Source organism: Protopterus annectens, chromosome 8.part0 (genome assembly GCF_019279795.1).
Source record: "Protopterus annectens isolate FY-2018-M chromosome 8.part0, PAN1.0, whole genome shotgun sequence".
NCBI lineage: Eukaryota > Metazoa > Chordata > Ceratodontiformes > Protopteridae > Protopterus > Protopterus annectens.
Window position 1 is genome coordinate 1,244,295,892 of NC_056741.1, and position 24,350 is coordinate 1,244,320,241.

Sequence of the window (24,350 nt, forward strand, 5' to 3'; positions counted from 1 at the left end):
GATTATTAGCAGAGAGAAAGTTAAGTAGTTAGAATTGGATGCATTTTTCTAGTTCTTTAGAAAGAGGTGACAGACTGGTTATAGGGCAATAACTAGAGATTTGTACAATTTCCACCTTTATGCAGAAGTGTAATTTGCAAGATTGTTTTCCAGAGATTGGGGACATAGCTTTCTCTGACTGAGCGGCTGACTACTATGAAGACATGATAGCTCATGGTGTATACATAAATAAATCTTCACCAATTTAGGGTCACCAAAAGCAAGATAAAGGAAACACTTTGTGTTCAAAATCAAGTGCTTTCCTTTTTTTAAACTCTATTTGATTGGTAGATGCATATTTTAGGTTCCTGGTGTTGATCTTCTGTACATCTCTTTCTTTATGTTTGAAAGTTAGGCCAGGGTTCAGAACTGGGCCCAGCTACATTTGTAAAGGCTGTGGCAAAAAAAAGGCTGTTAGCACAATGATTGAAGCCAACGATTCAGAGATACATTAACAACAATGAGAAGTGACCTCATTATTAGCATGTCACTAAATCACTAGGTGATTACTGCAAGTACTACCAGTTCCTTTTCTGCTTCCCTTGTGGTACTCACTGCTGGCAGCTTAAGCATCATGTTAGCACACGTGCCCCCTCATTTATACATCCCCATCACACACACACACACACACACACACACACACACACACATTCCACCCTGCTTTTTACCTGTCCCTTATTTTATAAAGCATCCCTGATTTGTCAGTGCCCCTTGTAAATAACAAATGATTGCAGCCCTTCAGTAATGCCAGACTTTAGAGATTAGGTCTTCTTATTCAGTAAATGCATCTGGATGCACGACCTGTTGCTTTATTAGTTTTTTTTAAGCGGAGTAGAGCAATATTTAAAAAGAGACTCTGGTCTCCCCCAGTCTTACTTCCGACTTTGTCTGGAAGTCTTGAGCACAGCCCCTGTACATCATGGACCATTGCATTCAGTCAGTAATGTCAGACATTAACTCATTCACTCCAGTGGAGCCGAGGAAGTTTGTACTGTGTCTTCCAGTGCACAGAGCCTAAGCCTTTTGACAAAATCATATTATGTCCTCACATTTCAAACAAATGTTCATACCTCTGGAACCACAGGGATTATGAAAGAAGTGTAAATGGAGAACCCTTCAGCACAAAATATTTTTATAGTGGCAGTATTCTTTAGGTTCTAGATCTTAAACCTAATTTTTTAAGCCACAATAAAATGTAATAACTATTACATTTGTAATATTTTGTAAACAACGGCTAAGGAGTTCAGTCTGTGTTACTTCTTTGTTGGGATCTGTAGAAAAATGTGAAAATTATATCTATATAAATTAGTATCATAAAAATAACAGTTAATATCTATTTACCTGCATTAGATAGAGGTCAGCTATTAATGCAGTTGAGTTTGCTATTGTGTAAGCTTTAAGATGAAATCTTTTAAAAACTTGTACATAGCATGGCAAATATAAACAAACAGTATTTCTGCAGAAGCACCTGGAGGCATCACTTGGATGTAATGAGTTAAGAGTTTCATTCTTCTTTGCATTTATATTTTGTGCTGCAAAACCTCAGTGCTGTAAGGCGGTATTAAATAGTGTCCTTAATGTTCTAGCTCACACTGTATTCTATCCACTGCTCATTAGCCTAGGGGATGTTGAGAGGTATAGACCCCCCAACACACAACCTCTGTACATCACACCTCCCTTTTACCTGCTTGCACTTATACATATAGTCAACCATAAAAAACACATGCACACACACACACACCTGCTACTCCTACCTCTACTTTCACTCACACACACCGACTCCCCCCTGCTAAAATCCCCAGCACTCATCTCTAACGCAATCTCATCCATTGAAAATAATGGGTGAACACAAGCTTTTGACAGAGTTAATTCCTGTTGCTGGAGGTAAAGATTTATGCAGCTGAGGAGTTCTATGAGTCACTCGGCTGCATAAAACACTTAGTGCAAGCATTTCCAGGGTAAGATCACATAGCTAATTACCATATACCACTCCACAGAGTAACTCATCAGCATTTGCAGTATGCCAGAGAGAAAGCACACTGCAGTGTTGTATCTGTTCAATGTAAGCACTGTGTGGGGGCTTTCTAAGAATCAGAATAGGCTACCACCAGCAGTAAAAAGGTCTTTCTGCTGGTAGTAACCTTGTTGAATCCCAACATTAGGCTGCATCCCATAAATAATCATAATTGGGAACCTTTGTAATTTTCCAGGGATGTCCCATTTTTGGACCAGACTAATAAACCTTGCTAGATCAGTAGCTTCAGTTTTACTGTTGTATCTTCTTGAGGTTCCCAAGAAAGATCAAGACACTTTTTGGTTGCTGTTGTCACGTTAGGAGATACTGCACTGCTACAGCTGAACAATTCCTTTACTGTTTCTACATTTAGGTGTCAGTTGGAGAATGCTGGCTCAGTGGTTTAAAGGAATAAATCACTGACTGTGAACCAGCCAACTTGGGATTGGTTAGTGACTCAGACATTGGTGGAGCTTGTGTCCAACTCATCCCTGTTGAGGACATGGGAGGCAGCTCAGTCCACAGCACAACTGACACTTGACCATTAGGTGGCATAGTGTTCCCTGATGATTATGGAAGGAGTAACAAAGTAGGAAGGAATAGTCAATGAAGTCTGGTAATATAAGTGTATTAAAAAGCCAGCTTGAGGATGTTGATAAGGGAGCTAAGGAGATGAGGGTGACACATTTACAGGAAATAAAGTGCAAATGTTGTAAGTGGTGATTAAGAGGAAAGATGCAACTTGGCTGCAGTGAGGATATAAGAGAAGGGTTAAGGAATGAAGATACCCTATTATGTAAAGAATCTTGAACTCACAGGAATTGCAAGGCAGGGCAGGTAAGTCATAAGACCATAGCTACATTGTTAATACCCACCTTCACAATGTCCCTCTTGCTTCATGACTTGAAGGATGTGAGGGTGTCCCACTGTATAATTTATAAGAGCAGTTTATTCCAGAGCTGGAGTAAATGCTTGGTAATAAATATGTCCCTCCAACGCATTTTATTTATACATTGGTGGAGATTTACAGTATAGCTTTAAGGTTTAATGTTTGTAAAACTGTTTGTTTTGCAGAAATGAAAGAAATTAAGGAGGGTTGGGTCCTTAATGGCAATGAATGCACAGTGTAGATCTCCAGATGAGCAAATATAGATGTAGGGCTTCAAGACTATCTTGATAGCCAGGGGTCTTTTTAGTCAGGACCCACTGGACCAGTAATCTTTTTAGTTAGGAAATCATGTGACATTTCTAGCTGTGTGATGTGTATGGATTGTTATATACCAGAGTTGGCATTGTACTATGTAGCTGGACTAATTAAAAGATAATACAATATAATGACAACTTCTGGTGGTCTTTAAATACATTTATGCTAAATAGAAAGATTTCTTGAATACTGATGCTACGTAATACTCAGTGGAGAGGGAGTTGTTGACCAAGGTGCCAAGGTCCTTAAATACTGTATCAGTTTGGAATAGGATTCTGGTTGTACTGTAATCTGAGGATGAGATTTTTTTAACAAATGCTACACTTGTTTTATTTGATTTTATTTCTTTTTCAGCTCATCATTAGATTGTAAGGATTAATTCTTGCTGTAATGATATTTTATCATGGGTGATTGGACAACAGCACCCAGCTTGCAGTCATCAACAGAATTAGTTAGCCATAGGTCTGGGTTTACATTTTGAGGTTGGAGAAGTATATGCCAACATGGAGGGTCCCCTGCGGTATACCACTAATTACCTTCCAACTTTCTGAGGTGGCACCTTCCACTATAACTGTTTGAGTTCTGTCTTTTAGCCAGTTTGCTATCCACCTTACTTCGTAAGGGTCTGTGTTTAGGTCTGTTGGCTTATTTACAATACAAGTATGGGGGATGGTGTCAAATACCTTTTGTAGATCTAGGCAAGCTGTGCAGACTGACTGACCAATATCTATCGACCGTGTTTCCTTCTTGAAGAAGTATTCTAAGTTAAGCAGACATGACTTTTGCTTGACAAAACCAAGCAGCAAGAGATCTAACTGTATAAGGTTTTTGATATCATAGTTTATAAAGTCAGATCTTGTGTGTTCCATGACTTTGGATATTAAACTAATTAGGCTGATCTGTCTTTAATTCTCAGGTCTCTGAGGTAGGGCTCCCTCCTTTATGAAGGGGCATCACAACAACAGTTTTCCATTCTTCGGGGATATTCTTTGGGCTGAAACCAAGTTAAACAAGTTCAGGAGGGATTCCAGGAGGCTGTCTTTGTTAGACATCCAAGTAAATTGTCTAAACCCAGTGAGGGGGTATTTTCATTTTTGGAAGCATGGTTATGACAAGTTCCTTAATATTATTAGGGGGTGTTAAAGAGTGCAAGGGATTCAGGGGGTTGCAGAATTTCAATAACTGGTTCCATGGGTAAAGTTGTCACTAAATGTATCTGCAAGAATATAAACAATGCATTTTAATTGGTGACATTTACATTAGTTCAGAACACTGCTGAATATTATTTCTTAATTTTATGAAGTAGTTAAAGAAAGCTTTATAATTATACTTGGTTCAGATGTTAGCTTCAGTTCATATTTGGCTTTGATCTTCCTTGATGGTAACTTTAGTTCTTTGCAGATCTTTTTGACAGTCTTTAATGTGGGTAGATGTTCTTCATCTCACATTGCTGCAGTCCTTACACTTGGGTAGTCCGCTGTCCTCGGTCGGCCCGAATATCAAAGTATTAGGCTGACGTCGGTCAAAAAGGCGGCAAGACTGACATCAGGGTACAAGGCGGGTGACAAACCATGACCACCAGTCTTTCCTCTTTTGCCGCCCATGGTCCGATGCAGAAGCAGCGCCGGGCTTCTCTGGAAATTTTTCGACCGGAGTTCAGACCGAGTCAAATTTTTTATATTGGCTGGGGAATATTTTAGTTTTTTCTTGCCTCAGTGGTTTACCGGATGTCAAAAAAATAAATAACTGTATTTTGAAGCAGCAGATACCGATTAGAGATTATCATAGTTTGTGTATTCCTTTGTTTGGGGCCTGAGCACGTTGTTGTTGGAGAGCCAGGCTAGGTGCTAGGGCTTAATTGGTTTAATTATTGCCGGGTGCCAGGTTTGTGCCGGAAGCGGTGTCGAAGAATATGCATACGGATGCCGCCGGATGCCCATTCGGTAGTTTAAAGACAAAGCAGCTAAACCATACAAGTCCAAGAGCCCATACTGGACGCCCGGTTCTTGGCTTGCTGCCGGAACCGGGTGGTTCGAACCGAGAGTCCCAGGGGAGACTTTGATTTTGCAGGATGTGGCCTCTCAGGAGGCAGGCCGGGCTGAAGGGCTCTCAGGTTACTGTACTCCCTCCCTTCCTAGGCCTCTCCTTCTGTTTCCAAGGCTTCTCCCAGAGTCAGGCCAGGTTTAGCTGCTGTTGGTGTCACTCTTAGTTCTTCAGGATCTGTGCCCAAGAAGCACATGCTCAAAATGGCAGAGATTTAATTACTTTGATTAGGGTTCTTTGCCCCTCTGATAAGAGGCCTAGGGTGGAACCACCAGGGAGTTTGAGAGTTTGAGCAGGTTTCGATGTTTCAGAGGCCTTCGCCATTTGAAATTCTCCTTATTCTGATTCGGATGTGGATGATTCTACTCCTTCTGCTTCTTTTTCAGAGACTCTTCATTCTATGAGGGAACATTTTAAATGGGAAGGTCAGGACTTCTCTGATTCCAGGAAAAGGCTTATTTACCCCAGCATAGGCCTTGGATGTTGTGGAAGATGTGTTTGCAGAGGCTTCACTTAATCCTGATTCTTTGCCTCCTGCTCCTGTTAAACCGACAGGTATTATAGGGTGCCTGAAGCTCATAAATATCTGTATAAGAGTCCTAGGGCAGACCCAGAAACAGTTAGTCAGGGACCTAAGGGTGTCAAAGCTTCTGTGGTCCTCCAGATAAAGAGGCCAGAGCTTTGGATAGATGGGGAAAGAAAGTCTATACTTCTTCCACCTTAGCTATGAGGGCTTTGAATTGCCAGTTTCACATGTTGAAATTTCAAAACTATCTTCTTTCTCAATTGAAGTCTGAGGTAGATGCTCTGGCGGAAGGTATTGAGTGTAAAGAATTACAAGATTTGGTACATGTTTCTGAACAAGTGGGTAAGCATTCTTTTCAATGTGGATTTGATGCTGTACAGGCCTCGGTGGCTGCCACTGGGTCAGTTCTTCAGAGGCACGCCTGGCTGAGAGGATCAGAACTTATCTGAACATATTAAGACGAGGATTTTAGATGCACCTTTACAGTCTTATGTATTGTTTGTTTGACCTGTGGAGGCAGTTTTAAAGAAAATGGAAGACAAGGCTAAGTCTATGCAGACTGTTAAAGATTTTTGCAAGTTCAGCCTCCAAGTTTAGTAGGAATTGGCCTGCTAAGGGGTGGACATACCCTTCTTATGATTCACAGTCTAGGGAAGATCTAGACGTGGTAGGGGTAGAGCTCTTTCAGACCTAGAACAGGGAGTTCCCCTGCAGTCTTCGGTGAGGGCAGGGGCCAGTCCTTTCTAAACAGGCCCAAAAATGACATATTTTCAGCTGCCAGAACCTTCTTGTCTGGCAGCACTTTGGGAGGAAGGTTGGCACTCTTCAAAGAAAATTGGAGTTTGATTACCCAGGACAAATGGGTATTGATATTATACACCAAGGTTACAGGTTTTTATTCCATACCTTTTCTCTTTCAAAAAAAGGCATGCCAGATGTTCCTCCAGAGCAGGGGAAGGCTCACAAACAAAACTCTGCTGCTGCTGCTGGCCATACTAGCGGTCCCTCTGCCCTCTGCCAGAAGGATTTTTTTTTTTTTATTCCTGTTCCTAGTACCAAAGAAAGGGAACACGTGGAGACCAATTTTGGATGATTTATCTATCCTCAACACATCCCCAGTTCAAAATGAAGTTCATGATGACAGCTTTTACCTCTGCTGGGCTGGGCTCACTGGATGGTGACTCTGATCTCTCCATCTCTCAAGGAAGCTTCCTTTCCTATCAGGCTAAGTTGCAGGAAGTATCTGCGCTTTTTGGCTGCATTCTCATTATCAGTATCTCTTGCATGCCCTTTGGCTTATCTACTTTCACAAAGGTTCTGGCTCCAGTGATTGCTTTCTTCAGGCTAAAAGGAATACAAATCTATCCTTATTTGGATGATTGCCTGATTCTGGCTCATCATTTGCTAGCAGTGCTAAGATGCCTGGGGTATTCTGTGAAAAATAAAGTCCAGCAAGACATGTGCTTTCTGGGTGTGAGACTGAATACAGCATCCCAGATGGCCAAGAATCTTGCTCTTTACTTCCATCAATTGTCTCATCAGTCCAGGCTGACTGCAAGGACAGTCCTTCAAGCCTTGGGGTTCATGGCATCTTCTGGTGCTTCCCAATGCCAAACTGCATATGAGGAAGCTACAATGGTATCTCAAAATGTATGGACACAGCACTGCCAGGATATGGACACTGTCATTCAGATAATACCGGAATTTTTGTGGTGGGCTCAGGAATGTCACCTAAACAAGGGACTCTGTGAAGATTCTAACGACAGATGCCTCAGACAAAGCTGGGGAGCTCATCTAAATGGAAAGTGGATACTACAACATCTACATATCAACTTGAAGGAGATGTTAGCAGTCCAAGGGCAGGTGTTGGTTCTAACAGACAACACAACTGTCATGTGGTACATCAACAAGCAAGGGGGAACACATTCTTATCCTCTGTGCAGACAAGCAAGGCAAGGTTTCTGCCACAGAACTCCTTAGCAGATGTGTTGATGGATCTTCATGTATTTAAGGTTTCATCCCACAGCTTGGAAAGTGGATGCTCTTTCTTTCAATTGGAGCAGTCTTCATGTGTATCCTCTCAAAGGTACTACTAAAGGTCAGACAGGACAAGAGATGATCAGCACTGGTACCCATTACTGAGAAGTCTGTCTGGAGCCTCCATGGCCCACCTGCTGTCTCAAGAGAACAGTCATTTACTCAATGTCAAACTTCACTCTCTTCACCTAAGCCTGGCATATTCTGTTTTTTAAACCCCTGGAGGGTCTCAGCGCCCTTGAAGTTTTTTTTGTTATTTTGGGAGGGCAGAGGGCCAGTACAAGGTCAAAGTATACGCAGATAAATGGAAGAGATTTTATTTTGGAGTGCAGCAAAGGACTTGATGTTTGCTAGCCTAATTAAAGTGTGGCTCTTCAATATCTTGTTGAGTTACTGGACAAAGGATTGTCCTTCTCTTCTATTAAGATTCATGCTGCAGCAATTTCTGTTCACTATGACTGTGATCCACCATTGTTTTCTCATCCTTTGTTTAAGCAATTCCTTAGGGGCAAAGAATATAAGACTCCTACTCCTGCTTGGGATCTCAATTTTGTGTTGGAGAAACTTACTCTACACCTTTGAGCCCTGCAGCTACTGCCGAAGTTGAAAATATTTATCATGGAAGACTGCTTTTTGTTGAGGGTTTCTGAATTACAGGCCCTTATGGCAGTTGAGCCTTTCTTAATTTTCCATAAGGATAGGGTATCTAATCCTTCCTTTATGCCTAAGGTGGTTTCTAGTGTGGCCTTAAACCAAGCTATTCATTTGCCTACTTTTTATGCAAACCCCAAAATAAAGGGGAGAAGATTTGCACACACCTTGGATACACACAGGCAGTTGAGATATTATTTGAGCAGAACTAAAGGGTTCAGGCAGTCTCAGCAGTTGTTTGTTTCTTTTGCTTTGGGTTCTCAGGGCAAGCCTGTGTCAAAACAAACTATTTCTAAGTGGATTGGATTTTGTATTGCTTTCTGTTATTCCCATCATGGTAAGGAGATCCCAGCTGGGATTAGGCCTCATTCCACTAGAGCTACTGCCACTTCTACAGCTTTGCAACTAAAGATATTTTGGAGGCAGCTACTTGGAGTTCAGTGCATACTTTCTCTAAGCATTACCACCTTCCATTTTACTCTAAATCTAGGGCTGGGTTTGCACTGCTATTTTTACAGGGCATTTTGCCCCTACTTACTACTTTTATAGTTTGCCATCCTCCCTACCTCTGCTTTGGGATTGGACTGCAGCAATGTGATGTTCAAGATCCACATTGCTGCATGCAAGGGTGGTTGGTTGTTTTGCTGTCTTTTGGTTTTGACCTTTCTGTTTAGGGTCTTCTGACATCTGGGGCAAGAAAAGACTGAGGATATGACGCCGGTCATGTAAGGACTGCAGCAATGTGGATCTTTGAACATCTACATTTATGGTAGGTACAAAACTGTACTTTTTCAGACTTCAGTAGCATGATTTCCTTTCTTATCGTATTAGTAGGAGTAGTGTAAGAAGGAAGAAGCCTAAGCATGTTCATTCTTTAGATATGAATAGTGTGGTAGTATATAGAAAAAATGTCTGAGCAGTAAGCTTAGATGTATTTTAACTCTTTGAATGCAAAACAGATATCAAAATTTTACTGTTTAGTTTCCTGAATAAGATCTTTTCATTTAATTAGTACCTTACAGAGTTTTGAGAGGAGACCTCTGTCTCACTTACCGCACCACGAGAGACCCATTTGTCCTGGATCACATGGATCTCCACAAATTCAGTATGTCTGTGATGCCCCCACACTGATCCTGTAATCAAGGAGCCTGAATCCTCACCACTGACACTGGAGAGGGACGTTCACTTGGAATACAGATGGATATACTTGGTATTTCCAGATGCAAACCTCTCTGCATCAAGCACAATTTCCTTTAAGAGTACACAGGGAACACACTCAGCTTGGGTTCTGGTTGTCTCTAGCTGTCTCTCCCTAGGTCCTCAATAAGGCTTCCCACTGGCTCTGTGAAACCAGTGCTTTGTGTCTCTGCCCCAAGTAGCTGACACACACACTCTTTGAGATTTAATTTTCACACAGACACACACAAGAAAGGTTGGCACAGATCACCCACTCTACCTACTTTGTCAAGACTATAAAGCAGATTCACTACCACTAGTCAGTTACTGTAAGGCTCTTAAAAGGGTACCCAGTTATGCTGAGTGAAGTTAATATTAATACAAATGGTAATGTTGACCAAACTGCAAGGCTTTCAGGAGTGGCCAGAGTTATCACCAAATAAATATGTGCAAATGCTCTCAAAGCTTAAATATTTTCTAAAAATGACCAGACATAATGAAAAGTTTAAATATATTTAATAATAAATAATAAAAGAACAAGAAATTACTAAATATATATTTACAGTAAACCACATTGTCCAAATAACTGGAAATATTGAAAATAACATTGTTTTTCTGTATTTGTATGAGTCTGTCCATCAGTCTCTATACTAAGCTTCACTATATTCCTAACTGAATGTAGGAGAATTACTATTCCTGAATAACTTACTTGATAGAGCAAGGGACAATGAAATACGTGAGCAGTCTTTCTAGTGGGTCTATATCAGAACATCGAAGTATTAAAACTTCTAATGTTCTGATATCGAGTACTATTCAGTGAACGCTAAGAATAGCGAAGCTGCAGAACAGTGAATTCTTTCCTCAGAAAAGAATTCGGTTGGCCGTTTCTGTGACTTCACTATTCTTAGCGCTGTGGTGGAAAGTTACGGGTTGGGTTTAGGTAAGTGTGTGATTGTTTGTACATTAGGGTTAGGGGTGGGTTAAGTGAGTTAGGGTTAAGGCTTGGGTTAGGTGTGTGTGCGATAGTGACAGACTTTAGGGTTAGGGGAGGTTTAAGTGAGTTAGGGTTAGGGCACTGGTTAGGTGAGTGTGCGATAGTGACGGACCTTAGGGTTAGGGTTTGGGTTAAGGTAAGTGGGTAGATAGTAGTGTATGTTTAGTTTAGTGTAGCATTAGATGTAGGAATTTAAGTGTATGTGTGTGGTTGCTGTTTGTTTGATGTGCTTGTGTTGTGTGTATGTGTTTCGGAGCAGTGAATTTTTTCCATGGGAAAAAATTTGCTGTTCTGAATGTTCAATATTTTCATGTTTAGATGTTTTGGGGCTGATGAAATAGCGTTCACTATTTTCATCTTTCGATAATGTGATATAAATGTTTTCTAGTCAGGTTCCCCCAAACAGAATACTCAATACTCAGAGATTACTCCCTGTAAAATATAATATCCAAGATGGCTTGCAGAATGACCTCATCTGGTCACCTGACTCTAGGTTCTCACAGTATCCCCCTTTGAAGCTGAGACAAAAAATTAGCATAGACATCTACAATGCACATCTAAATGTTTATGGCAGTGACTGGGGCTTCCCCTTTTTTTACTGAGCTAATGAACAAAGGCTTCTTCCAGACCTAACATCTCCATTCCTGTTCAGCACTGTTGGGTGCCATTTTAATTGTTTAATATCTCATTTACATTTCCCTTATTTTTCTTAAAAATAAGCCAGCTGGTTAACTGTTGCTGTCCCAGTATCCTGTATTAAAACATATACATTTAATTCAGTTACAATAATAAATGTACATTTCTTTTCATTCCAGCTGGGTGCACTGTTGATACATTTTAACACAAGCAATCCTTCCAAATACATTTTCAGCACTAGCATCTGTGCAAATCAGTTTGATATACAAATGGCATATTCTTATTTACACAAGTCCAGCTAGCTGTGCAGGCACAAGTTATACATCTACTGCCCTACCACTCCTGGCATGGCTGGCAGTACCTCCACCAGTACTAGAAGCAGGGACATAAATATTCACCAGCAGATTAAAAAAAAAACATGTTGAAGGGACAAGTTTATAACTCAGCATCTCCAAAATGTTTGGAATAATCTTCCCATGCTTGTTAAGCAGTGTGACTCACTGTCTTCCTTTAAATATATAACCTAGATGATTGGATAGGTAGTCACAAATTTACTCCAGGCTTAACTGGTATAGCCCTTCTGGAAAAAGGAGATTTAGCATAAAGAAGGGAAGTAGCAAGGCAAGAAGTGGTGATAAGATATAGTGACCTTGGAATATCTATGAAATCTTTCAAGTAATGTCTGTGTCTTGACTTTTACTGCATTGGACAAATCAGTTTTTAAACTCATTGTATAATACCTGCTCATATATTTAGAACAGTGAGTGCAATAAAAAAATACAAACCACGAAACTGCTCAACAAACTTACCTTTGCCAGGGTGACAAGCATTTGATTCCATATCTTGAAACAGATTTTGTATTTTGTGTGTTATAGTAAGCACAGGGAATGTTATAATGTTTTGTAAAATTGTATAAATAATTCAACAGTATCTGAATATGCTTTAGCCTAGACATATGTCATTAGCAACATTTTTATTTGCCTTGCATTTCTATCCATATATCATGTTTTTGAGGTATTTAAAATTGGGATTATGGCAGTTTGTAACTATGTATATACCACTCAGTATTTCTGTACAACTGTAATAGGTAAATGTCAACTCTCTGGGACAGTGTGTTGTCCACCTTGAAAGCTTTTAATTGGTAAGTTTTCAGTAACATATATGCAACATCACTTTGTAATTCTTATACTGAAAATGAAATTATTGCATTGTTTTAAAGTTACTGTATAGTTTCAAAATTATTACATTGTTTCAAAATGGGAGTCCTACGCAGATATCATTTACTGCTTTGTGAACTATTTAATAAAAAATAATGGCAGTGACTGGTATAGGTGGTCTTGTAACACAGCTGGTATAACAGTGAAAGAAAATGCAGAAGTCAGCTCAGTCCTAAACATTGTTCCCCATCTCAGCAGTATAAAGAACAAAAAAAAAAAAATTGTATCACTTCACAAATGAATGCAGGGTCCTAGCTTTGTAAGGTACTTTTTTGTATGTTCTTTTTTGACCTTTTAAAACAATACTTCTAGGAAGCAGTGAGGTTACTAATAAGCAGCACTAGGTGCCTAGAGGTGTTACTGTGCTGATCAGAAAGATATGCTTGGCAGGTTTCACTTAAGCTGAATTGCTTATCTCTATTGCATAGGCAGACAGTATGTGTATGGAGGGGATGCTCCACATTTGAGTATTAAGCGATGAAACAAATATATATGCCCTGTAAGGGGAGAGAAGTGTTGTGGAAAATAGTTTAAATAAGGTGGTTAAAGTAATTAAAAGGCCAAGGATGGCCGTAGAACATGGCATATTTAACATAGCAGACTTGTTATCAGTGGTGTTCCACAGGATCTGTGCTAGGTCCCCCTACTGTTTGGTATCGCTTTTTCAGAAGTCCATGTGAAAATAGATGCCCTATGGCTTACCATGTTTACTGATGACTGCAAACTGGGTGCAGTCATCGATTCTACCATAGATGTAAACATACTACAAAACAGGCTTACACAGACAAATGATTAGTGTCAAAGCCACAGATTTAAACTAAACTAAAAAAAATTGCATTATTGTCCTCTTCGGCAAAGGAGAAACCCCTGCTAATTGCAGCATTAATAATACCCCCCCCAAGTTCAAACCCAGTGATGAGAGATTTAGGAATGCAAGTTGATAGCAGCCTTAATTTTGATTATCAGGTGTCCACAGTAGTAAGGAAGTCCTTCTACATTGCATACATCATATACAGGGGTACAGCATGCAAAGTTAAGGAGGTTATAACTCCCCTGTACTCATCTGTCAACAGACCAGTAACAGTACAACCAATAATACCGTACAATGCTCCATTCTGTCTGTACCTCATCAGACATCTGCAGCAACTGGAGTGACGTCAGAGGTTTCTTTCCAAGAAAATTCAGGGCCTAAAACACATGACCTACATGGACATACTAAAAGTGTTATCGCTTTACTCAATATCATATAGATTGCTTAGATGAGACTTGTGCCTGGCCTACAGAGCAGTCTCAGACCCTGCCTTGATGAAGCTGCTGCACATCTGCAAATCCAGTGGGACAAGATTCACTTGCTCTAGGGATCTTAACCTAGCCTGCAATATTAACAGGACATGCTGGAGAGACAGATATGTCTCCCAGTGGTTGCCACTCATCTGGAACAAACTCAGTTCATGTAAAACAGAGTTCTTCAGTTACCCTGTTTTAAGTGTAACCTGGACAACTGGATGAGAAACCATAAAATTACACTGGGGATTTCACCTATGTCCCTCTTAGACAGGGGCAGCCGGTGCTAATCTTAGATTCACATGCAAGCATAGACTGTATATCTTGGCCCATAAGGGAACACAGGTATAATATGGGTAGGCTTGTAGAGGCCTTAGGGCCAATAGCCTAGTAACCTCCTATGATCCTATCATAAGGAAGCAAAGTGTCTTTGGAGAGTGGGAGGATGGGGTGTATAGTAAAAAAGTGGGGGAGAGACCAAACTAAATGAGATAGAAGTAACTCAAACAGAGGTGGAGTTGACATAATGGTAAAGAGTTTAATTCTGAGCTCTGGTTATTTGGGAATTATGGCTAGGCTTACAAAAAGGCCCAATGAGATTGCTAGCCTGGTAATCATCTATGAACCTGTAAATATAATTAAGATACAAGAATTTGTGATGTAAGTATAGAGTGCTGTAAAGCACACCTAATTTTGGTGGCACTAAATTAGCATTTTTAACAGACAGGTAAGAGAAAGGATATAATGCACCCATTCGGGGCTTCAGATGAGGAGGAGGATGCCAGGATACTTTTGGGAAGTGCTGCGCTGCAGTAAATGTATTAACCAGTTGGTTTATTAAATGAATGGCTGTACAAGTGTAGATGGTATCAAATGTAAGTTTTCTAGAGGAGGTGATCAGAGTCCATACTGAAGGTCAGAATAAATGCCAACACTAAGGGATGCATGGAAGAGGTTGAGGAGGAGAAAACAGGTCTGACAGAAATGCAGTAAAAAAGTTGGGCATGTTCATGTTGTTAAATGAGGCTGCTGAGATTGATGAAATGTGGAAAAAATGACCCAGCTTGCTGTCTGGGGAGATTGTTAGTAAAAGTAACAGTGCCCTGTTGTCACATTTAAATATAGGCTGCTTAAAAAAAATAAGTGATATACTACAGATGAGTACTGTGGGGAACATAGGTTACGTTTAAAAGATGTTAATTTCCAAGACTAAACAAAGACTACAGATGCCAGAAGGAAGTTAGTTTGGTTATCACAGATAGTATGAGGGCTTACAGCAATAGGGTAGTGTTATATACCTTCCAGGTACATGCAGTACCTGAATCAGTATTATTACAAAGAAAACTTGAGCAAACTACCGCCAAACGAAGGGGGAGGTTAAGGTCTGCTATCCTGACTGCATAATGTTTATGTAGTTACTTTAGGGAATGTAGCAATGCAGGAAAACACTCTACAATATGTTTGCAAAGTAGGAAGCGATGTACATAGCTTAAGTGTTCAGATATCCTAGAAGTCAGATGTAAATGCTCAAGGTAGTTTAGTAGTTTGATAACTGCACTGGTGCTGGTCTGAATCTGGAGATGAGCTCACTTGGCTGGCACAAATAAGATTGATGGTTTGTCACAGAGATCATAGTTTAGTAAAAGGAATGATTTATATGATGCCTGTGGCTTATGATGTGCAAATGGTACTCATGGATAGCAGCAGGTAGCAGCAGTCATTGACTTGTGAGATGTGTGGGTGTTTATTTCTATAAATTTACTGGAGAGTCTTTCACAACTCCCACATAGAGACATATATATCAAAGGAAATCAAACAAATTCAACGAGAATGCCCACAGTTATCATCATTCACCTGGTAAGGGAATTGGGTCTAAGACTTTAGATAGTAACATAGAGACATAACTTTTTTTTCTTGAATTGTGAGATATAAAACAATTTCAAGGTTGGGTAGTCAGAGCAGAGGAGTAATGCGGAGAGGAGACATTTCCAGGTAGACATTCTGTTGTTTTTATGCACAGAACCACAAACCTCAACAGTTCTAGTGAGTAGTAAGGAGTTTGAATGCATATGTGGATTTATTTATGGTGGTACAAGTCATACAATGTATAGCATTTGACACTGGAGGTGTTTATGTGAGGCAGTCTGTGGAAGAGTACGAATGAGCTGGGTATCTCAGAAGGCTGCTCACGGTCTTTCTGGAAGTGATAACATGGGAGCCCAAATGAAATAAGTTTGTGGAGCAGGAAAGGATTTCACAGTCTACTTATAGTTAAAATGAACTACTGGGAAATGACAGCGTATTCTTCTGAATCTCAAAGCTTTGCGTAACACTAGAAAATATAAATAGCTCAGCTATGTTGAAAATGGTTATTCATTCTGAAAAATTGTTTTAACTGCTAAAATGATAATCATTTATAGCCTATTCTGAAGATGTAATTCTGACTTTTATCATGTGACATTTGTATTTTTCTCACTTTGGTTATATAGGTATTAAAATCCCAGACCAGTACTTTGTAATATTTGATGACTTCGGTGAAAGCAGTATTTGCTGTGGCGTCTGTAGTAAGTATATGTAGCAGGCCTTTTTAAATAGTAAGATAAAGCAAATCAAAACTTCTCCTTCCTGTACTTGTGAATACCTGAATAGTTACAACTTGCATGTGGTAACTTACAGTCTCTAAATTGCATTTCTGTGACCAGTGTAATATCATAGTTATCAACTACATTGACTTCAGATAAGTAAAGTAATCTTTCATTCAAATTATGGGCATTGCAACTAGTGAGCTTAGAGTGTTCCGTACTTTGTGTTCCTTTCTAAAAAAAGTTTAAACTCTCTTTTTATGGTATTACCAAAAACCTTATTCCTTCTATGATTCAAGCGAAGATTGTCATGTCAGAACAAGGTTCTGCTGTTCCCAGTCTTTTACCAGTTTTCTGTGGAATGATTTTAATTAAATAAGCAACATCTTAATAAACTACTGACCTTGTTTACTTTACTGACCCTGTCCCCAAAATGGGAACAGGGAAGACAGCCAAGATTGTAGCTGAGAAAAACATCTTTTTCCTCAGATCACTGATATCTAAAATATTTTTCAAAAGCAACACTTATTTTATCAGTAGCGTTGAACTCTGTAACAGTAATTACTTTATCACACATCCATCTATTAGAAAACATCTGTTCAGGCCTGTTATTATGTCTTTCATTATATACTCCCTCAAACATGCTGTTGTGGCATCTGTTCTTAGCAGTACATTTTTAATCCCTTTGATTATGGAGTTCCCTATTACTAGAGTCTGTGGTGTGTTCAAAGATTTTATTTATTTATTCATCTGCATTTCTTTACCGGGATGGGCCACTGGGCCATAGTGAGCCCATTTTCAGTGGATGCCCGGGGAGAAAAGCTCCACACTAAAATACACAATACATACAATACAAACTATGCAATAGATCAACATGATTAGTACATGCAATGCAAGAGTCGCAGTTGACAATAGAATGAATAAGGTAAAAATCGGAGTATGATCATACAATACAATATCAAGCATAAAGTGGTTTGCACAAATAAAATATCACAAGTCAGGATATAACAAGTTGGGATAATTAAGTTACTCATGTGAGTAACTTAGATTCTTGCTACATAGCCTGAATAATTAACACTTGTAAAGTCATACAGGTGAAAAAATATAACAGATAGTAGCATCACTGTTAAGTGTTTTGAGATAGAAAGAGTAGTAACAGAGTAGTAATCAGAGAAAATGTGGGGTATTTTTAAGTTTAGTGAGCTGATACTTGGAGACTTAATTGCACATAGGTTTACATCACCTCTTTCCAAAGGATCATTAAGAGCTTCTTTGGTAGATACGTCACTATTCCTATGCAGTACATCTTCATTCAGGTCTCTGCAGTAGTTTCCATAAGTCCTTCCTTCTCTTCTCAATTACTGTTTTTTATGAATGTGCTGTTCTGTCAGAGGAGCCAGTGGCTTCATTCATACTTTTCTAACTATCCTGAAGTGAACCAACAACACTGTTATGGTTTTCATTCATTCGATCGGGTATAACACTGACTTTTATGCGCAAGTCACGTGATGCCAAATGGCCGGAATGTCGTAAACAACACCGAATTAGACATTTCCGACCGCTCTACCAACTAAAAGAACACTACCATGGGTCAAAAAGGGGGCGATATTTTGCGATTCACAAGTCTTGCAATCACTTTTTTGAGATTGTGCCAGACTGCTTTTGGCAATACTCGATCGACCATCCACCGGCCGATCAAATGCATATATACCCACTGTTTCCTTTAGCCTTTGGATCACTGCAGTTTTGTGGCTCTTGTCTATCTGGCGGTGGAACATCAACCATATTTTTTGCTGACCAGAGTACTTATTTGTCTATCAAATGTTATTGAATATGGACCCTGGTCATTAGTACTGGAACTATTTTAAGAATAATTTTTTGCATCTTTAGACAAAACTAGAGGAAACCCTTTTAGCCATATTAGTAAAACTACATGCTTTGCAAATTCCACTTGGCAATTTTCACAGTCAGATGCCTCTCTTACAGTAGTGATTCATTTATTAACTCCTTTTCAGTTTGAGTTCTGATTTCTTTAACATGACATGGTAAATAACATTTTTCCTCTCTGCATATTTGCTGTACAGTTTAAGCCCATTATGTTCTTTTCTACCCAAGTTCTAACTGTTGTATCTGGTGTGACAATTGGGGAGAGATGGGCAAAGGCTGCCAGCCTTGTCAAATAGAATTTGATATATAATTCTGGCATTTGTAAATAAATGTAAAATACAGGCATGTTTTCTTGAGTGTAAAAGAATGCAGTGAAATGTGGAACTGCAAAATATGTGACAACATTGCACTCTACTGGCCCAGTGAAGCATGTGATCCTTTCATGTTAGAATTTGGCCCCAAGGCAGCTGGATGAAGATTTCATGCCCATTGTTTTAAGGCTCAAGTTTATGACCAGAATTTAGATGTGGGAGGTGCTTTATTGCTAAGTTCTCTTAGAATATACATGTGAAATATCTTCTATTGTAGGTTTCTGTGCAGGTGTTAGCTTGCTAAATAATGTAAATGGAGTTTCTATTAGCCTGGGAACTCAGAGCAGGTGTCAAGATGATGCAGATTTTCCCAGTATTCATACTAAGTGTCAAAATGATCATTTTGGGAGGGCCTTAGAGACATATTTGTTAGTAATGTTTAAATACTATTTCTCACAAGAGACCGAGAAGCATTTTGATTTTGGACATCTAACCCAGCACTGCTTATGCTCTTTATGTATGTAAGTAGGATTGTAGCACTATGTTTTCTCTTAAGATTAGCTAAAGATTAGAAAGTTAGATTAAGTATTTTTCTGTGTAATCAGATCTTTCCTACGATATTATTTTAAGTTTCTGTGTGATCTGTGAATTCTTGGATATCTCTGTGGTGTAGTAGTTTTTTCTTGTGTTTTAATTATTTATTATTAAATATTTGTAAAACCTTCTACCCATGGCTGGTTTGTGTAGAGATAAATTATGCTTTGGAGTGCATTATATATTTACAGAGTTTACTGTCTAAGCCCTTCCAATAAGTCTTGACTGTTAGTCATACTACCATTGGATAGTAATATTGCACAGTAATAATTGAACACCCTTTTAAGGGCCTTTGAGTAGCTGATATTTATTAGCTGGTGGTGGCAGTAATTACTACCATATAGCCTGGATAAAGGGGCACAGCTGGAGAACCTGTGCCAGCCTTTTTCCCAGGAGGGTCTGTGTGGTTGTATAACTTCTTCTCAAAGTGTGTGTGTGTGTGGTGTATTAGCTACCTTGGCAGGGACACAAAGCACTGGTTGGACAGAGAGGGTACTGGAGGTTAGTTTGCCAGCTAAGCTGAGATCTGGACCCTATAACTGTGCCAGTGTGGAGTGTTATTGGGGACCTGGAGAGCAAGGGAGCAACCAGCCCCAGACTGACTGTGATCTCTGTGTGCTCTTAAGGGAAATTGTACTTTGCTGTGTGTTTTAGTTATCCTTTCCTCTTCTATGAGACGACCTCCCTGGTGTTAGTGGTGAGGATTGAGGCTCCTTGATTGCTGGGCCAGGGCACGGTCATCACAAGTGTTTGTCATTGGTGGGATCTACTTCACATACTAATTAGCTTGTAGTGGTGTGGGGTAGAGCAAATTCCAGTAGCTTATGTACAGTGATCTCTAGAAGTGTTTTGTACTCTAAAACAGCCCCACAATGTATACTCAAGAGTTCAGATCACAATTGTTTATTTCTTTTGTTAGCTTAGTGTTAGTCAGGGTGAGCAGGCAGCATGTCAGCTGAAGAGTATGGAAAGCTAACAAGGATCCAGCTGGCGGAGATGCGTCAGGCTAGGGGACTGGTGCATGGAAACCTGACTAAAGCAGACCTGACTGCAACCTTGGTTACAGCTGCATCAGAAAACAGCAGCCTGGAGGACAATCAGACTGATAGTGGAGATACAATATTCTCGGAGAATGGACAGCTCAACTTTTCTGCAGTGGACTTAAAAATCCAGCTGGAGCTAAAGAGACTTGAGTTGGAGGCCAGGCGCATGGAACTAGAAGCAGCCGAGAGAAAGAGGAGCCTAGAAGCTGAAGAACAGGAATGTCAGAGAAAGCATGAGAGGGAAATGCTGACTCTTTGCCAGAGTCATGGAGGTAATGGGGAAGCGAGTAACTGGACCCCAGAAGCACAAAAGGTCAGTAAATTTCTTCCACAGTTTAAAGAGGGGAATAATTTTGATAGCTTCATTCATATGTTTGAGCAGGTATGTAAATAGTATGAAATTGGCCAAACGCTCTGAGTACGGTTCCTGACCCCCTTACTCCATGGTAAAGCTGTAACTTCTTTAGCAAAGATGCATGACACTGACTGTTTTGATTATATTGCTGTAAAAGGACATTTCTTAGAATGTTTTAAGCTAACACCTGAAATGTATAGGAAAAAGTTTTGTGAGCATAGATGCAAGGCAGATGAAAATGTATGTGAATATGTTGTTGAACTGAGCACTTATTTTCATAGCTGGGTGAGTGGATGTCAGGTCACCACTTTTGAAGGGCTGGCAGACGTTTTGGTAAGGGAACAAGCCCTTAGCACTTTGTCTGAGGACATGAGTATCTGGTTAGCTGATAGACAGTGTGCTACTTCAGAGGAGTTGGGGAAGAAGGGAGACCTATACCTAGCAAGCAGGGCAGCCCTGCACAGGAAGGGGACCCCCAGTACTGCTCATGGGTCTAAAGGAACCCATGATGGGCAGCACAGACTGCCCCAACAGAATCAGCCAGTAACAGGGGAAGCCACTAGTCCAGGTACACATCCAGGAGTTAGGGTTAAATGTTTTGAATGCAACCAGTGGGACCATGTAGCATACAGGTGTCCACTGAGGCAAGGTGGGGAACCAAATGTAAGGAAGCCAGTAAGTGGGAAAGACAAAATGCCAATAGTGGGTTGTCTTGAGAAAACAGGGGTATGAAACTACCATCCTGCAGATGTCCTGAGAGGGAAGGATTTGGATGAGGCAGTACTATGTACTTATGCAGTTAAATGCAATGAGGCTAGGAGACAAGCATGTGGGTCTAGTAGCCTGGGGGAGACCCAGACAGACTGCACACTTGCAGCCAGGACTGCTGAGGTGGTTACTTCAGGGAGTGAGCTATGCTGTAGCAGTGAGACTGAATGTGAGCCACAGCTCCTTGTGGGTACTGATGTTCCCTTGGACAGGGTAACTGCAAAGGTACAGGTGAGTAGCAGTACCCAGGCTGACAGTGAGGCACTGCTGTCAGAGGATGCCAGACTTCCTGTGGAAGGAGAGCTGGGAAGGGTTACCAGGAGAGACTTGAGACAGGCTCATCTCTCAGAACCTACATTGCAAGGCTTGAGGCAGGTAGGTAGGGAGCCACCTGATACTCAAGGGAAGGGGGAATCTGTATACTGGAACAAAGGATTACTGTTCAGAGAGTGGACCCCTGAGAGAGGGCTAGAAGGTAAGAGAGTACAGAAGTTGGTAGTGCCTAAAGCTTACTGTTTGGCACTTCTAGCCATAGCCCATGATATTCCCTTCGCAGGTCACATGGGCATAAAACGTACAAAGAGACATATTATGCAAAACTTCTATTGACCTGGAATTTCCAGAGATGTAACAGGGTACTGCAGGACTTGTGAGCAGTGCCAAACGGTAGGTAAGGCAGGAGACAAGGTGAGAGCTTCTTTGATGCCTTTGCTTGTGATTGAGGAGCCATTTCAGATGGTAGCTATGGATATTGTGGGTCCTCTGAGTACCCCAAGTTCCACAGGGGAAAAAGTATATCCTAGTGATTGTAGATTATGCTACACGATACACTGAGACAGTGGCTTTGTCCACAATTGAGGCCGAGAAGGTGGCAAATGCTTTGTTAGAGATTTTCAGCAGGGTAGGTTTCCCAAAAGAAATACTGACTGACCGAGGTGCTAATTTTTATGTCAGACCTGCTGGCTTGTCTGTGGAAGTCCTGTGGGGTGAAGCACATGAAGACCACCCCCTACCATCCCCAGACTAATGGTCTTGTTGAGAGGTTAAACTCTACAATCAAGTCCATGCTACGGGCAGATCAGTTTAATAGGGAGTGGGACAAATATTTGCCCCATCTGTTGTTTGCTTACAGAGAAGCTCCCCAGGAATCCACAGGTTTTTCACCCTTTGAGTTGCTGTATGGGCATAGGGTGAGGGGACCTCTAGATTTAATTTGAGATGAGTGGGAAGGTGAGTGTGAGTCTCACAAGGAGTCTGTTATGGCACACGTCCTAACCCTCAGGACAAGGCTCAGGGAACTCATGGGCCTGGCCCAGGAGAACCTGGCAGAAGCCCAACAACAGAAAAAGGTGTGGTATGACAGGAATGCTCGAGCTAGAGAGTATGCTGTAGGGCAGCAGGTGATGGTTCTCATTCCTGTCAGACACAACATGTTGCAAGCAGTTTCGGTGGGACCCAACAAGGTGGTAAGAAAGGTAAGTGATGTTAACTACATGGTGGAAGTGTTAGGCAGATGGCAGGGTCACAGGTTTGTACCATGTTAACATGATGAAACCTTACCATGATAGGGAGGCCCTTGTGCTGAGCATTTGTAGTGGATTGCAGGAGGAGTCTTAGGGAGATCTGGGGACTGATCTCCTCAGTGAGGCTCAGGCTGACACCTCGGTAGAAGGGGTAGCAATGTCGCAGCAGCTATCTCCTACCCAAGTTTGGGAAATCTGAGCAGTGTTGCAGGAATTTGGGGACGTGTTCACTGGGAAACCAGGATGCACCCACCTGGTGTGGCACCAGGTGGGTACAGGACCACAAAGGCCTATTAGGCAGGCCCCTTATAAGGTGCCTGAGAGAGTCAAACAGACTCTGAGGGAAGAGGTGCAAGAGATGTTGGAACTAGGGGTGATTCAAGAGTCCATCAGTCCCTGGGCCTTGCCAGTGGTGTTGTTGCCAAAGAAGGATGGCAGCACCAGGTTCTGTGTGGATTACAGGAAATTAAATAGTCACACAGAGGCAGATGCTTACCCCATGCCTAGGACAGATGAGGCCCTAGAGCAGCTGGGTGGGGCTAAGTATCTTACAACCATTGATCTTACCAAGGGTTACTGGCAGGTGCCCTTGACTCTTAGTGCTAGAGAAAAGTCCGCCTTTGTGACTCCTTTTGGCTTGTATGAGTTCACAAAGATGCCCTTTGGGATGAAGAATGCCCCAGCGACTTTCCAGAGGCTGGTAGATCATATCTTAGCAGGAACAGGATGGTTTGCCCTTGCTTACATGGATGATATTGCTATCTACAGCCATTCCTGGCAAGAGCACCTTCAGCATGTCAGGGAGGTGCTGGGCAGACTACAGAGGGCAGGGTTGACCATTAAGCCGAGCAAATGTCGGGTGGGTATGGCAGAGGTCTCCTACCTAGGACATAGAGTGGGGAGTGTTAAGATAAGGCCAGAACCTGCCATCGTGGATGCTATTCAGGCATGGCCTGCACCTGTTACCAAAAAGCAGGTGAGGGCATTCTTAGGGACAGCAGGGTACTACAGAAAGTTTGTTCCCAATTATAATACCATAGCTGCTCCCCTCACAGACCTGATGAGGAAGAACAGGCCAGATAAGGTATTGTGGAACCCAGCATATGAGTAGGCATTTCGGAAGCTTAAGGAAGGTTTGGGAGGACCCCCTGTGTTAGCCAGTCCAAACTACAGCAAAGACTTTGTTGTGCAGGTGGATGCTTCAAACTATGGAGTGGGGGCTGTAATTAGCCAGAGTTCTTCAGAGGGAGAAGAGCACCCAGTGGTTTATCTCAGTCATAGGCTCCAACCCAGGGAGGAATGCTATGCAGCGGTAGAAAAAGAATGCCTAGCCATAGTGTGGGCACTACAAAAACTTCAGCCTTATCTGTAGGGAAGAAAATTCACTGTGATGACAGATCACAACCCTCTAACATGGTTAAATAGAGCCGGTCAGCAAAATGCCAAGTTGCTAAGATGCAGTCTGG

The 24,350-nt window shown here is 41.1% G+C and overlaps 1 protein-coding gene across 1 annotated transcript in view; it reads left to right on the forward strand.

Moving 5' to 3' along the window:
• The window catches only part of LOC122809332 (gastrula zinc finger protein XlCGF7.1-like), a 204,234-nt gene that overhangs the window by 174,499 nt on the left and 5,385 nt on the right, over positions 1-24,350 (forward strand). Inside the window, exon 4 of the mRNA XM_044080736.1 lies at positions 16,311-16,385. Coding sequence (XP_043936671.1) covers positions 16,311-16,385 — 75 coding nt within the window. The remainder of the gene's footprint in view (positions 1-16,310; positions 16,386-24,350) is intronic.